General features: G+C 38.4%; 1 protein-coding gene and 1 pseudogene across 5 annotated transcripts in view; both read left to right on the top strand.

Annotated features, from left to right (window-relative positions):
* DMXL2 (Dmx like 2) overlaps positions 1-13,877 on the top strand; it is a 164,890-nt gene that overhangs the window by 74,112 nt on the left and 76,901 nt on the right. For all 5 annotated transcript variants that reach the window (XM_004755433.3, XM_004755431.3, XM_004755432.3 and 2 more), the window contains 2 exons: positions 691-1,387; positions 1,735-1,856. In XM_004755433.3, coding sequence (XP_004755490.1) covers positions 691-1,387; positions 1,735-1,856 — 819 coding nt within the window. The remainder of the gene's footprint in view (positions 1-690; positions 1,388-1,734; positions 1,857-13,877) is intronic.
* On the top strand, positions 12,647-12,714 carry LOC123388408 (annotated as a pseudogene).

The following is a 13,877-nucleotide window of genomic DNA, read 5'->3' as shown; positions in this document are numbered from 1 at the left end:
AGTCTAGCTATTAACTTTTTGAACTTTTTTTTTTAAGATTTTATTTATTTATTTGACAAAGAGAGATCATAAGTAGGCAGAGAGGCAGGCAGAGAGAGAGAATGGAGGAAGCAGGCTCCCTGCAGGCAGAGAGTCTGATGCAGGCTCCATCCCAGGACCCTGAGATCATGACCTGAGCCAAAGGCAGAGGCTTAACCCACTGAGCCACCCAGGTGCCCCTAAAGATTTTATTTGACAGACAGAGATCACAAGTAGGCAGAGAAGCAGGCAGAGAGAGAGGAGGAAATAGGCTCCCCACTGAACAGAGAGCCTGATGCAGAGAGCCCGATGGGGAGCTCGATCCCAGGACCCTGGGATCATGACCTGAGCTGAAGGCAGAGGCTTTAACACACTGAGCCACCCAGGCACCCCTTGAACTTTATTTTTATTGAGATTTGTGGTGTGGTCATTTAGTTATACAATAAGGCACTTGAACTTTTCTTTTTTTCAGGCTTCTTTTGGGCAGCAAATAGAGATAAGATATTATCTTATAGAGATAAGATATTTTCCTCTATTTAGAGGAAAAGAATTAGACCAGAAAGAAGTTGAAAATGATAACTTTTCTAGGATGTCTTGAAAATGGAAGTGTTTTTGGAAGACTTTCTGAGAGGAGGAAAACTACTTACATTGAATTCATATCGTGTTTTTCAGGTTTCTTTTTCTTCTCGGATTCCTGTTGCATTTCCCTCTGGTGATGCGAGTTCTCTTAGTAAAAATATCATGATGTATGCCTGCATAAATGCTACGAAAGATTCTCCTCACACTCTGTTACACCAAGAGATGATGGCTGTAGGCAGTCCTCATGGATCACAATCGTACTCCAGATCACACACTACAAATATGAACATTTTAGCTCCTACAGTAATGATGGTCTCCAAACACATAGATGGTTCTTTAAATCAGTGGGCAGTCACTTTTGCAGATAAGTCTGCCTTTACCACGGTTCTGACTGTATCTCACAAATTTAGATACTGTGGTCATCGATTTCACCTCAATGACTTGGCATGTCATTCAGTTTTACCATTGTTACTGACATCCTCTCATCATAATGCTCTGTTGACTCCTGAATTAGACTGTCAGTGGGACTCAGACAATAAAGTAAGTAGATTGATGGATCCTGTAAGACATACAAAAGGTTCCTCAAAACAACCTCTTAGAAATGCAGCGACACGTACATTTCATGACCCGAATGCAATATATAGTGAGCTTATTCTGTGGCGTGTAGACCCAATAGGACCTTTGTCCTACACTGGAGGAGTATCAGAATTGGCTCGAATTAACTCTTTACATACATCAGCCTTCTCTAATGTTGCTTGGCTTCCGACTCTTATTCCCAGCTATTGTCTTGGTAAGTGTTCATTTTAATTCTGAAATTAATAAAACCTTTAAACTGTTTTTAAATACACAAAATGTTTTATATTTGCCATTATTAGGAGGATTTTTAGCAAGTATTGAGAATGTAGACATTAGACTTATGTTTAGAATTTCTAGAAATTTGTTTTTAATTTTCCCCCCTCTCATGACATATTTTCCATTGATTTCTTTCATTAATAATTTTATATCCATTAATTTTATGTGTATTTATGATTCTGGACCATGGTTGTGTCTAAAAAGAAAAGTGTGTATAGGTTTCTCATCCTTCAGCCAACAATAAAAATAAACTATCTTTATAATGCAAGGCCTTTACTCTCTCAGGCACATACTGCAATTCTGCAAGTGCTTGCTTTGTTGCTTCTGATGGCAAAAATTTGAGACTCTATCAAGCTGTGGTAGATGCAAGGAAATTATTGGATGAATTATCAGATCCTGAATCTTCCGTAAGTATTTCCTGATCTTTATTAAAATATCTAGTCTGATAAGGAATTCTCTTTTTACTTTGTCTGGAACTTTTAGTTGGTGCTTAGGGAGTGAGTACATGTTCTGGGCTCTGTATGACAAATTTGCTTTTCTTAGTGTTTCCAGGTACATGAATCAATATCACACACCAGTATATTTTACATTTAAAGAAGTAAATATGCCTTTTTATCGAGAAATATCCTGATTTCTGCTGGACGTTTTTCACTTTTTAGTTTGGTTCTGTTAATCTTTCTTTGCTCTAAGGCAGCTTTACCAAGCCCTTTGTGTAGGTTGGAAAATTTGAGCTTTTCTGAGCTTTGTTGACCATTAAAAAAAATAATCCTGTGGTTAGAATATGTTATCAGTGGGTGGCAGTATCTATTCTGGTGGTTCTGTAACTGAACTGGAAGTCAACTTATATTAGTTACTATTCAGATTTGAATAGTGGATTTTACCTTTACCTCTGAATACATGCCTTTTTATAAAGTACTTGTTCTAACAAAAATGTTTCCAGTATTGAAAACCAAAGATATTTTTGAATATCTACTATGTGTCCTTCAGAGTGTAGGGGATACAGAGTATAAGTTTCGTTGTGTGTCTTTAAGGAGCTTTAGATTTAGTTGAGGAGAGAAATTATTAATAAAAGCTTTAACAACGGTTTCACGAAGAAGCAGTGTCTGAGGGTGGTATGTAACTAATTGTCAGACAGATGGCCCCAGAAGTATGCCATAATCCATAGGAGAGAGAGATCGTAGGAGGGTAGGCCTAGAAGTCTTCAGTAAGGACAATATTTAGGTTTGTTTTTGATAGATGGATAGGGTTTAGAAAGATCCTTTCTCTTTGCTGGAGTGAGAGAATGGCCTCAAAGTGTGGACACAGGAAAGTGCATGTATAAGTAAGGCTTGCTCCAGGAATGGTGGTACAGCTGCTTGGCCTGGAGCCAGAGACTTGGCATAGAGGAAGTAGCATCTTAGAATCATGGACTTGGAAGATACTTTATAGGTCATTTAGTCTAAACCAGCCATGTGATGCTTCATTCCCCTCTACCACATTTCTGCCAGTCTGTCCCCTGGCCTCAGAGGGGTGAGCCTCTGCTCGCAGCTCATGCTGCTTTTGAATGACCCTCACTGCTATACCGAAAATAAATTTGTATTCCTTAAATTCTGCTTGTTAGCCCTGGTTCCATTTAGGAAAAGTCTAATATTCCTTACATGTGAGATCATTTCAGATATTTGAAGATGACTGTCTTAATAACCTATGAAACTTTTTTCCTCAGGCCAAACCTCTCCCTCCCTCAATAAACTAATTCTGTTTTATATTTGGCTCTGGTTACTCTTCTTAGCAGTTTTCAGCTTGTTTATACTCTGGGTGTTGTAGGACCACTAGAATACAGCAGTATTATGGCCCCTCTCATTAGATTCTATTGTGTTTTTGGTAATCATGCTGATTCTTTGTTTGTAGTTGATTCATACTGAGCTGACTCTCATTTAAATATCCCCAAATTTCTTTATGCCTGTAAGCCATTCCGTATTTGTGCATTTGAGTTGTGGCCCAAATGAGTGCCTATTTTCATTATTACATTTCATCTTGCTAAGTTTAGTCTTTCAGTTTCTTTTTGATTCCAGATTCTGTTGTTTGCATTATTGCCTTATGACTTATATCACCAGTCTGTTTGATGAATGTTGTTTCCACATCTTTGTCTGAGTCAATTATAAAAGTGTTAAACAGGATAGGACTGAAAAAAAGAGCCTAGCATTGTACATTTGAGATTTTTTTCCATTTTTATTGTCGGAAATATTTCTTCAGCTTGCCTCTAGGATTTCTATGAGGCAGCCTGTCATGTGTTTTGCTGAAATAAAATACACCCTGTCTGCCAAATATCGTGTAGTCAAAAAGGAAGTTAAATGATTGTTTTACTGTATAGTAGGTTAAATGTACCTACCCTGACGTCTGTTATTGACTAAAAACCTTGTACTAAATAGACATCACGGTCTTTAGTTTGCATTATATTGTTTTCCTTTTTGAAAATTGAAACATTTAACTATTGCTAGTATTTTGGGTGTGACATTTCCTATGATTTCTCCAAGAACATCTTCTAAAGTTCATTGAACTCATTTGCAAAATTTCCCACTAACCAGGCATTACTTTTCCAGAAAATTTAAATTTATATAGAGCAGTTAGATACATTCTTGGAATTTCTTTTTTTTTTAAATGAATTTAATTTTATTTTTTTCGTGTGTTCCAAAATTCATTGTTTATGTACCACACCCAGTGCTCCACGTAATACGTACCCTCCTTACTACCCATCACCAGGTTCCCCCAACCCCACATCCTCCCACAAAACATTCAGTTTGTTTCTCAGAGTCCACAGTCTCTCATGGTTTGTCACCCCCTCCAATTTCTCCCGGCTCACTTCTCTTCTCCATCTCCCAGCATTCTCTGTTTTGTTGCTTCTGTTCCACAAGTAAGTGAAACCATGATAATTGACTCTCTCTGCTTGACTTATTTCACTCAGCATAATCTCCTCCAGTTCCATCCATGTTGATATAAAAGCTGGGTGTTCATCCTTTCTGATGGAGGCATAATGCTCCATTGTATATATGGACCATATCTTCTTTATCCATTCATCCGTTGAAGGGCATCTTGGTTCTTTCCACAGTTTGGTGACTGTGGCCACTGCTGCTATGTACATTGGGGTAAAGATGGCCCTTCTTTTTACTACATCAGTATCTTTGGGGTAAATAGCCAGTAGTGCAATTGTAGGGTCTATTTTTAATTTCTTAAGGAATCTCTACAGTGTTTTCCAAAGTGGCTGCACTGACTTGCATTCCCACCAACAGTGGAAGAGGGTTCCCCTTTCTCCACATCCTCTCCAATACTTGTTGTTTACTGTCTTGTTGATTTTGGCCATTCTAACTGGTTTAAGGTGGTATCTCAATGTGGTTTTGCATTGAGATACTACATTCTTGGAATTTCTTAATTTGTCCTGTCTTCTACTCTTCCCTTTACCAATGTACATTTTTTCTTAGCCCTATTTTCATTAATTTTTAATTTTTTAGTGTTAAAAACATATTCTTTGTAGAAAATTTTTGGGTTTTTTTCTGTTTTTTTTTTTTCAAGCTAAATTCTTTTTTTTAATTTAATTTCTTTCTTTCTTTCTTTTTTTTTTAGATCAAGAGTGCATGTGCATGTTGGAAGAGGGGTAGAAAGGGAAAGAGAGAATCTTAATCAGGGCCCATGCCCAGCTCAGGAGTCTGACTCAGGGCTTGATCTTACCACCCTGAGAGCATGACCCGAGCTGAAACCAAGAGTCTATTGCTTAACCAGCTGAGCCATTCAGGCACCAACTAGCTAAAATTCTTGAAATGGAAGACCAGAGAGAAAGTAGGAATTAGTTCTTATTCTCTCCTTCTTTATTAACATTAAAGTATCAGCCTCTGTTAATGAGCTCATCTTTTCCTTTATCTCTGTACTCTGAAAATAGTAACTTATTCAGTTACTTAATTTTTTATTTTTATTTATTTATTTTTTTAACTTTATTTATTTGACAGAGATCACAAGGCAGACAGAGAGAGGGGGAAGCAGGCTCCCCACTGAGCAGAGAGCCTGATGCAGGGCTCTATCTCAGGACCCTGAGATCATGACCCGAGCCACAGGGGCTTAACACACTGAGCCACCCATGTACCCCCAATGACTTAATTTTTTAAAATAAATTTTTAGTTTTTGAATAGTTTTAGATTTACAGAAAAGTTGCAACAGTGAACAGTTCTCATCCACCCCACAGCCAGTTTCCCCTATTAACATCCCATATTACTAGCCGAACTCTAGATGTACTAAGATTTAGAAGATTTTTCTGCTAATGTCCCATTTGTGTTCCAAAATCTCACCCAGAAACCATATTATATTTAGCCATCATGAATCCTTACTTAGCCTTCTCCAATCTGGGATAGTTTCTCAGTGTTCTTCATTTCTTTCTTCCTCAGTATTTTCTCATGACTTTGACAGTTTTGAATAGTACTGGTCATACATTTTGTAGAATTTTCCCTTAATTTGGGTTTGCTGTTTTTCTCATGGTTAGACTGGAGTTACGAGTTTTTAGGAAGAATATCCCAGATGTGAAGTACCCTTCTTTCACATTATATGAAGGGTACATGCTATCAACATGGTAAGTAGCTCCTTTCTTCTTTCTATCTTCTCAGTCTTGCTATGGATTTGTTAATTTTATTGATTTTGTCAAAGAATGAACTCTTTGTTTCATTAACCTCTTTGTTTTTGTTGTCATTTTTATTAATTTCTGCTCTTTTATTATTTTCTTCCTTCTGCCCTTTCTTGGGTATAGGGGAGGTTCTTTTTCTAGGTTTCATGACACAGTAACTTAGAGTTTTGTTTTGAAGCTTTTCTTATTTTCTAACATATGCATTTAGTTCTGTAAATTTCCCTCTCAGTACTACTTTGGCATTTTGATGAGTAATATTTTCATTTTATTCACTTCACTGTATTTTAAAATTTTCCTTGAGAATTCTTACTTGACTCATGGGTTATTTAAAAGGGTGTTGTTTAGCTTCCCAGTGAATACTGGAAAGAGATTTTCCTGTTATCATTCTGTTACTGATTTCTAATTTGATTGCATGATGGTAGGAGAACACCCTCTATGATTCCAATCCTTGTAAATTTATTGAGGCTTGTTTTATGGCCCAGGATCTTGTTTATCTTAGTATGTATTCCATGGCACTTGAACATTTTCTGCTGTTGTTGGATGTGGTATTCTAAAATTGTCAGTTAGCTTTTGTTTTCATTAATGGGGGTATTGAGTTCCTCGTGGTCTTTGCTAATTTTCTGTCTAGTTCTATCAATTTCTATCAGAAGGGGCTGAAATTCCCAACCGTGATTGTAAATTTGTCCATTTCTCCTTTTAGCTCTCGAAGTTTTGTGTTTCACATACTTTGCAACTCTGTTTTTTTGCATATACATTTAGTTTGAAATGAAGGTGTTGGCAGGACCGTGTTCTTTCTGAAGGCTCTAGGGGAAGATCCTTTCTTGCCTCTTCCTAACCTCTGGTTGCTCCAGCCAATCTTCAGTGTTTGTAGACTTGAAGCTGCAACTCTGTAGTCTCTGTCTCTGTCTTCACATGGTCTTTCTCTCTTTCTCTCTCTGGGTGTCTCTATGTGCCCTCTCCTTAGAAGACATCCACCCTAATTTAGTATGACCTTATCTTAAACAGATTAGATCTGCAAATATCCTTCCTCTAAATAAGATGTCAGGGTGCCTGGGTCACTCAGTCATTAAGTGTCTGCCTTCGGCTCAGGTCATGATCTCAGGGTCCTGGGATTGAGGCCCGCATCTGGCTCCCTGCTCAGTGGAAGCCTGCTTCTCCCTCTCCCACTCCCACTGCTTGTGTTCCTTCTCTCACTATATCTCTTTCTGTCAAATAAATAAATAAAGTATTTTAAAAATAGAAAAAATAAATAAGATGTCAGCATTTGCATCAACATGGATGGAACTGGAGGAGATTATGGTAAGTGAAAGACAATTATATGGTTTTACTTATTTGTGGAACATAAGAAATAACATGGAGGACATTAGGAGAAGGAAGGGAAAAATGAAGGGGAGAATCAGAGGGGGAGACAAACCATGAGAGTCTATGGACTCCAGGAAACAAACTGAGGTTTTTTTGCTTATTTTTTTTTAAATATTTTAAGAGAGAGAGACAGCACAAGCACGGGTGAGAGGTAGGCAGAGGGAGAAGGAGGCTCCCTGCTGAGCAAGAGGCCCGATGCGGGACTCAATCCCAGGACCCTGGGATCATAACCTGAGTTTAAGGCAGCTGTTTGACCAACTAAGCCACCCAGGCTCCCCTAAACTGTGGGTTTTAGAGGGGAGGGGGTTGAAGGGATGGGTTAGCCTGATGATGGGTATTAAGGAGGGCATATATTGCATGGATATTACATACAAACAATGAATCATGGAACGCTACATCAGAAACTAATGATGTACTGTATGGTGACTAACATGACATAATAAAAAATATTAAAAAAAAAAAAGATGTCATTCTGACATTCTGGGTAGACATGGATTTTCATGGGACATTAGCCAACCCCTTAGACTAACCAGCTTTTTTCTCATTAGTTGTGTTGCAGTTACATAGTCAGAAATCTCCAAGTCCTTCTAGCTTCCAGACTCTCTTAAGCCATTTTTAAAAATTAACATATAATGTAATATTTGTTTCAAGGGTTCAGGTGTGTGATTCGTCAGTCTTGTGCAATTCACAGCACTCACCATAGCACATACCCTCCCCAATATCCATCACCCAGCTTCCCCATCCTTCCCATCCGCCTCCCCTCCAGCAAACCTGTTTGTTTCCTGAGATTAAGAGTCTCTTATGGTTTGTCTCCCTCTCTGGTTTCATCTTGTTTCATTTTTCCTTCCTTTCCCTATGATCCTCTGTCTTGTTTCTCAAATTCCTCATATCAGTGAGATCATATGGTAATTGTCTTTCTCTGATTGACTAAGCCATTTTGACTTTCAGAGCCATATGTTATAAGGAATTCTGAGATTTTTGTCTTTCTGGATGATAGACTATAGTACCTCACCCTTATTGTTGATCTTAAACTCTTTTTTTTTTTTTTTTAAAGATTTTATTTATTCATTTGACCGAGAGAAATCACAAGTAGGCAGAGAGGCAGGCAGAGAGAGAGAGAGGGAAGCAGGCTCCCTGCTGAGCAGAAAGCCCGATGCGGGGCTTGATCCCAGGACCCTGAGACCATGACCCGAGCCGAAGGCAGCGGCTTAACCCACTGAGCCACCCAGGCGCCCCTGATCTTAAACTCTTAACATAACATGCTTGTTCCCTGTCAAGTTCCCATTATTTCTGCTGATCTGTTTTTTTTTTTTTTTTCCTAAGAGCAGCTGTTCTTCTAGTTACTTCCTCTACTAATTGTAAGTTGAAATATGGCAAGAAATTGTCACATGCTGTCCTCTTCCTCAAATGGGGTTTTTAGTAGATGCTGGGTAGAGTCTAGCTTTTTTTTTTTTTTCCTCTACAAGAAACATCTGAAAATATTTGAATTTTATTCTAGAATCAAGAGATGAATTTAGGGGACAGTAAACTTTTTTTGGATAGGGAAGTAAAGTGATTAGTTTGCAGGATGGAGTGTAGTTGGTAGGCACTGGAAACATTGGAGACCGCAGGAAATCTATTGAGGTCATCAAAGCATGTGGTAAAATAAACCTGAGCTAGAGTGGGATTTGGCAGATATTGAGAACAGGTAGAGTAGGGATTATTAGTTGCTGAATATGAATACTAAAGGAAATGATTCTAAGGTTTCAATTTTGTGGTAATGGATTCATTAGTAGCAGTTAGATATTTGTGAGGTATTGTCTATGACTTAAGTTTGAGATATACTGAGTGTGAAGTGACTGAGGTTTTAGGTAGCAAAATGTAGTTTGGAACTGTTTTGAAGACATTTGGAAATTAATTCCTAATGTTCCTTCTCAGATACAAGTGTACATTTGGTACTTATTATTAAGACAGAACTTGAGGTTTTTAGACCTTTAAAGGCACGAGTAACAGTTAATGGTCATAAATATGACTTTGAGTCATCAAGAAGCGAACTGTTTACGAAGGCAGAGATTTAAAGATTTTATTTTTAAGTAATCTCCACACCCAGTGTGGGGCTCAGACTTACAACCCTGATATCAAGAGTCAAACGCTCCACCAGCTGAGCCAGTGAGGCACCCTGAAGACAGCAATTTAATTAAAATTTTAAAAAATTCCTTCCATAGTACTGAAGATACAGTTGTTCTAATGCTTGGTGTCATGTCCTCTTAAGTTTATCCATGTTGTAGCAAGTGGTGAGATCCTTTTGAAAGCTGCATGATACCCCACTGTACCTGTGCACCTGTCAGTGGACAGTTGGATTGCTTCCATCTTTTGACTATTGTGAATAATGCTGTGATGAACATAGGTGTACAAATATCTCTTCGCAGTTCTGCTTTTTTTTTTAATTTTTTAAAGATTTTATGTATTTATTTGGGAGAGAGACAGTGAGAGAGAGTATGAGTGAGGAGAAGGTCAGAGGGAGAAGCAGACTCCCCATGGAGCTGGGAGCCCAATGCGGGACTCAATCCCGGGACTCCGGGATCATGATCTGAGCCAAAGGCAGTCGTCCAACCAACTGAGCCACCCAGATGTCCCCATAATTCTGCTCTTAATATTTGGGGTATCTACCCAGAAGTGGGATTTTTTGGGAACCTCCATACTGTTTTCCTTAATGGTAACACCATTGTATATTCCCACCATCAGTGCACAAGGTTCCAACTTCTCTGCTTCCATTCCAGCAGTTATTTTCTATTCTTGGTAGTGGCCCTTCTTATGAGTATGAGGTGATACCTCATAGTGGTTTTGATTTGAATTTCTCTCGTGATTAGTGCTATTGAACACCTTTTCATGTGCATGTTGGCCATTTGTATAGCTTCTTTGGAGATATGTCTGTTCAGGTCCTTTTGCTTTTTTGCTGTTGTTGAGTTGTAGAAGTTCCTTCGGTGTTCTGGATGTTAAACCCTTATCACATATAGAATTTGCTGTTACTTCCTTCATTCTGTAGTTTGCCTTTTTACTCTTTCAGTTGTTTTCCTTGATTGCACAAGTTTTTAAGTGTGATGTAGTCCATTTGTCTATTTTTTATCTTGTTGCCTGTCATATCCAAGAAATTTGGTGTCATATCCAAGAAATTATTGACAGAACCAGTGTCTTGAAGCTTTCTCCCAGGTTATCATATGAACTTTAGGATGGTTTTTTCAATTTCTGCAAAATATGCCACTGGGATTTTGATAGTAATTACATTGAATCTATTGATTATTTTGGTAGTATGGACATTTTAATAATATTAAGTCTTCTAATCCACAGCATAATATCTTTCCATTTATATATCTTCTTTGATTTTTCTTAACAATATTTTATAGTTTTCAGTGTATAGTTTTCATCTTATTTGCTCGGTTTCTTAAGTCTTTTCTTCTTTTTGATGCTCTAGTAAGTAGAAAATATTAATTTCCTTTTTGCACAGGTCATTGTTAGTATACAGAAACACCTGATTTTTGAATGGTGATTTTTGTATTCTATAGCTTTTCTAAATTAGTTTATTATTTCTAACGATTTTATGTGTGTGTGTGGAATTTTTAAAGTTTTCTACATATAAGATCATGCCATCTGCATGTAATTTTACGTCTTTTCTAAGTTTTATGCTTTTTATTTATTGTCTAATTGCTCTGGCTAGAACTTAAAGTCTGTGTTGGATCATAGTGGTGACAGAGGGTATCTTTGCCTTTTCCTGATCTATCTTAGAGGAAAAAGTCTGTATTTTCCCATTGGGTACAACATTAGCTTTGAGCTTTTCATACATCTTTTATTATATGGAGGTAGTTTCTTTCTATTCATAGTTTATTGAGTGTTGTTTTTTTTTTTTCATGAAAGCATGTTGAATTTTATCACTGTTAAATTTGTGTGTGTGGGGAAAGGTGGTCTTGGACTTCCTATTCGCAATATAGAACTCAGAATGACATTTTTAAAGTATAATTTGTTTGGATCATGTTACTCTTAGGCCATTGTCCACAGTGAACTATAATACTGTACAGACTCTACCCCCATCCAGCCTTCCTTCACTTCTCTGATACTGCATTTTTCTACTTTTCCCTTCCCTCATTTTGGCTCCAGCCATACCAGTCTTTTTACTGGTCCTGGAGCATGGGCAACCATCTCTCATCTTAGTGTCTTTTACTTACTGTTCTCCCTGCCTGGCATGTTCTTCCCTCAGATAACACATGGCTTATATTCTTGCCTCCTTTAGGTCTTTAGTCAAGTAAAGGCTTCCTGACCACCTCTGCCCAATACTTCCTGTCCACATTCCCACTTTATTTTCCCCTTAACACTCAGTACCATTTCACAGTTTGTTATACTTACTGAATTGTAAGCTATTTGTCTGTCTTTCATTTGAACGTAAAATGGGGGCAGTGTTGTATTCCCAGTGCCTGGTATCTGATAAGCACTCTATAAATATTTGTTGAAGTAATGAGTAAGTTGATGGATGTCATGCTGAAGTGGTTTATTACCTTGTGAAGGCAATGGGAAGCTAGCTGTTGTACCAATTTGTACTTCATCAGCAAAGTTTGTGAGTACAGGCCTTTTCCTCCCTCTTTTTCTTTCTTCTTTCAAAATTTTCACTATTTTTTTTTAAAGAAAAGACCTTTTTTTTTTTTTTTAAGATTTTATTTATTTATTTGACAGAGAGAGATCACAAGTAGACAGAGAGGCAGGCGGGGGGGGGGGTGGAGAGGGACAGGCTCTCTGCGGGACTTGATCCCAGGACCCTGAGATCATGACCTGATCCAAAGGCAGCGGCTTAATCCACTGAGCCACCCAGGTGCCCAAAATCTTCACTATTTTGAACTAATGTCTATTCTTCTGATTTGTGCATTTTTTAATCATTGCAGAAATGGAATGGTTTTTCATATTTTTATGGGCCATTTGTATTTTCTTTTGAATTGCTTATTCATGTTCTTTGTGGGTTTATAGTATTCACATTGGGAAGAAAGACCATACTAAGTAGGAGAAGCTACACACAGATCTTTCTCTGCATTTTGTGGGGAAGAGCACATTGATCAGGGTTGTACTTTTTCAGGGAGAGACAGTCAGTCCCCCTTGATTTCATCCCTGTGTCAGTCAGGGCCTAGGTGGGAGACAGATGGCACATGATAAAGGTTTAACTGTGAAGACTTTATCGTTTCTTGGCCTTTTGGCTAAGATCAAGTGTAGTAACTGTGAAGAGTTTAATGAAATAACTCCTTTTAAAGATGAGCACATGATTAACCCACAAGTGATAATAAAGCACTCAGAGTCTAGCAGCAGGGTGAAGCCATTATTACTATTATCCAAATAATAGCCCCCGAAAATATTCATGTGCTAATCCCCAGAACCTGCAGTTTTTTTTTAACCTCACATGGCAAAAGATATTTTGCAGATGTGTATAAATTAAGGGTCCTGAACTGTAGAAATTATTCTGTATTATTCAGGTAGGCTCAGTCTGATCACATGAGTCCTTGGAGAAGCAGAGAACCTTTACTGACTATGGACAAAGAGATAGGTGACAAACGAGGAACGGTCAGAGAGATGATATTTCTGGGTTTGGGGAAGGGGAAATGGGGACCATGAGCCAAAGAATGTGACTAACCTCTACAAGCTGGAAAGGGCAAAGAAATAGGATTTTCCCTTCAAGTCTCCAGAAAGGAATGGGGCCCTGCTGACAAGTTGATGTTAGTTCAATGAGACCCATGTCAGACTTTTGACCTATAGAACTATAAGAGAATACATATGTGTTGTTTTAAACTGATCAGTTTGTGGTAATTTTTTGCAGTGACAATAGAAAAATATATCCCTGTGCCTCAAGGGACAAGAGAGCAATAACAGTGTGCCGAAGCCTGGGGAGAGCTAAAGCCATGGGAGCAGGAGCTGCCTGCTGGGAGAGAGGGCTACAGAGGAACATAGCCACTGCCAGAACTTTGGGGAGCAAGGGGGACACATGCCCTGACTTCTCTCTCTCTCCTCTCCAGTCTCTGACCAGTCCCTCCCACTGAGTAAATTCAGCCTGAAGCTGAAGCTGACTTGCAACCTGGGTCATAAGGTCCAGAAGTTAACCTCTTGGGCACAGGATAAGGCAGACAAGGGTGGAGAAAGTATTAAGGTTCAGATGCAGATCAAGAGTTGCCAGGAAAGTCCACTCTTTTTGTCCCCTAGCATCGATCCCTCTTCTGTACTTAGATTGAGAAACTTGGGTCATTGTGGAATGATGCCGGTTTAGTTGTGGTCCTACTTGGACCCTGAAGTTGTTGCACTGTTGGTACTTGTCATGGTAGGGAAATCAGGGAAACAGAAACTATAAAGGAAAGCTTTCATAGCCCCTGCTTCTACAGATAGTCACAGAGCCTGAATTCAATAATTGTAGTTACCTCCC

Source organism: Mustela putorius, unplaced genomic scaffold, assembly GCF_011764305.1.
Source record: "Mustela putorius furo isolate JIRA1106 unplaced genomic scaffold, ASM1176430v1.1 tig00003898_pilon_pilon_pilon, whole genome shotgun sequence".
NCBI lineage: Eukaryota > Metazoa > Chordata > Mammalia > Carnivora > Mustelidae > Mustela > Mustela putorius.
Note: the sequence above shows the minus strand (reverse complement) of the source record. Positions and strands in the feature narration are given on the sequence as shown.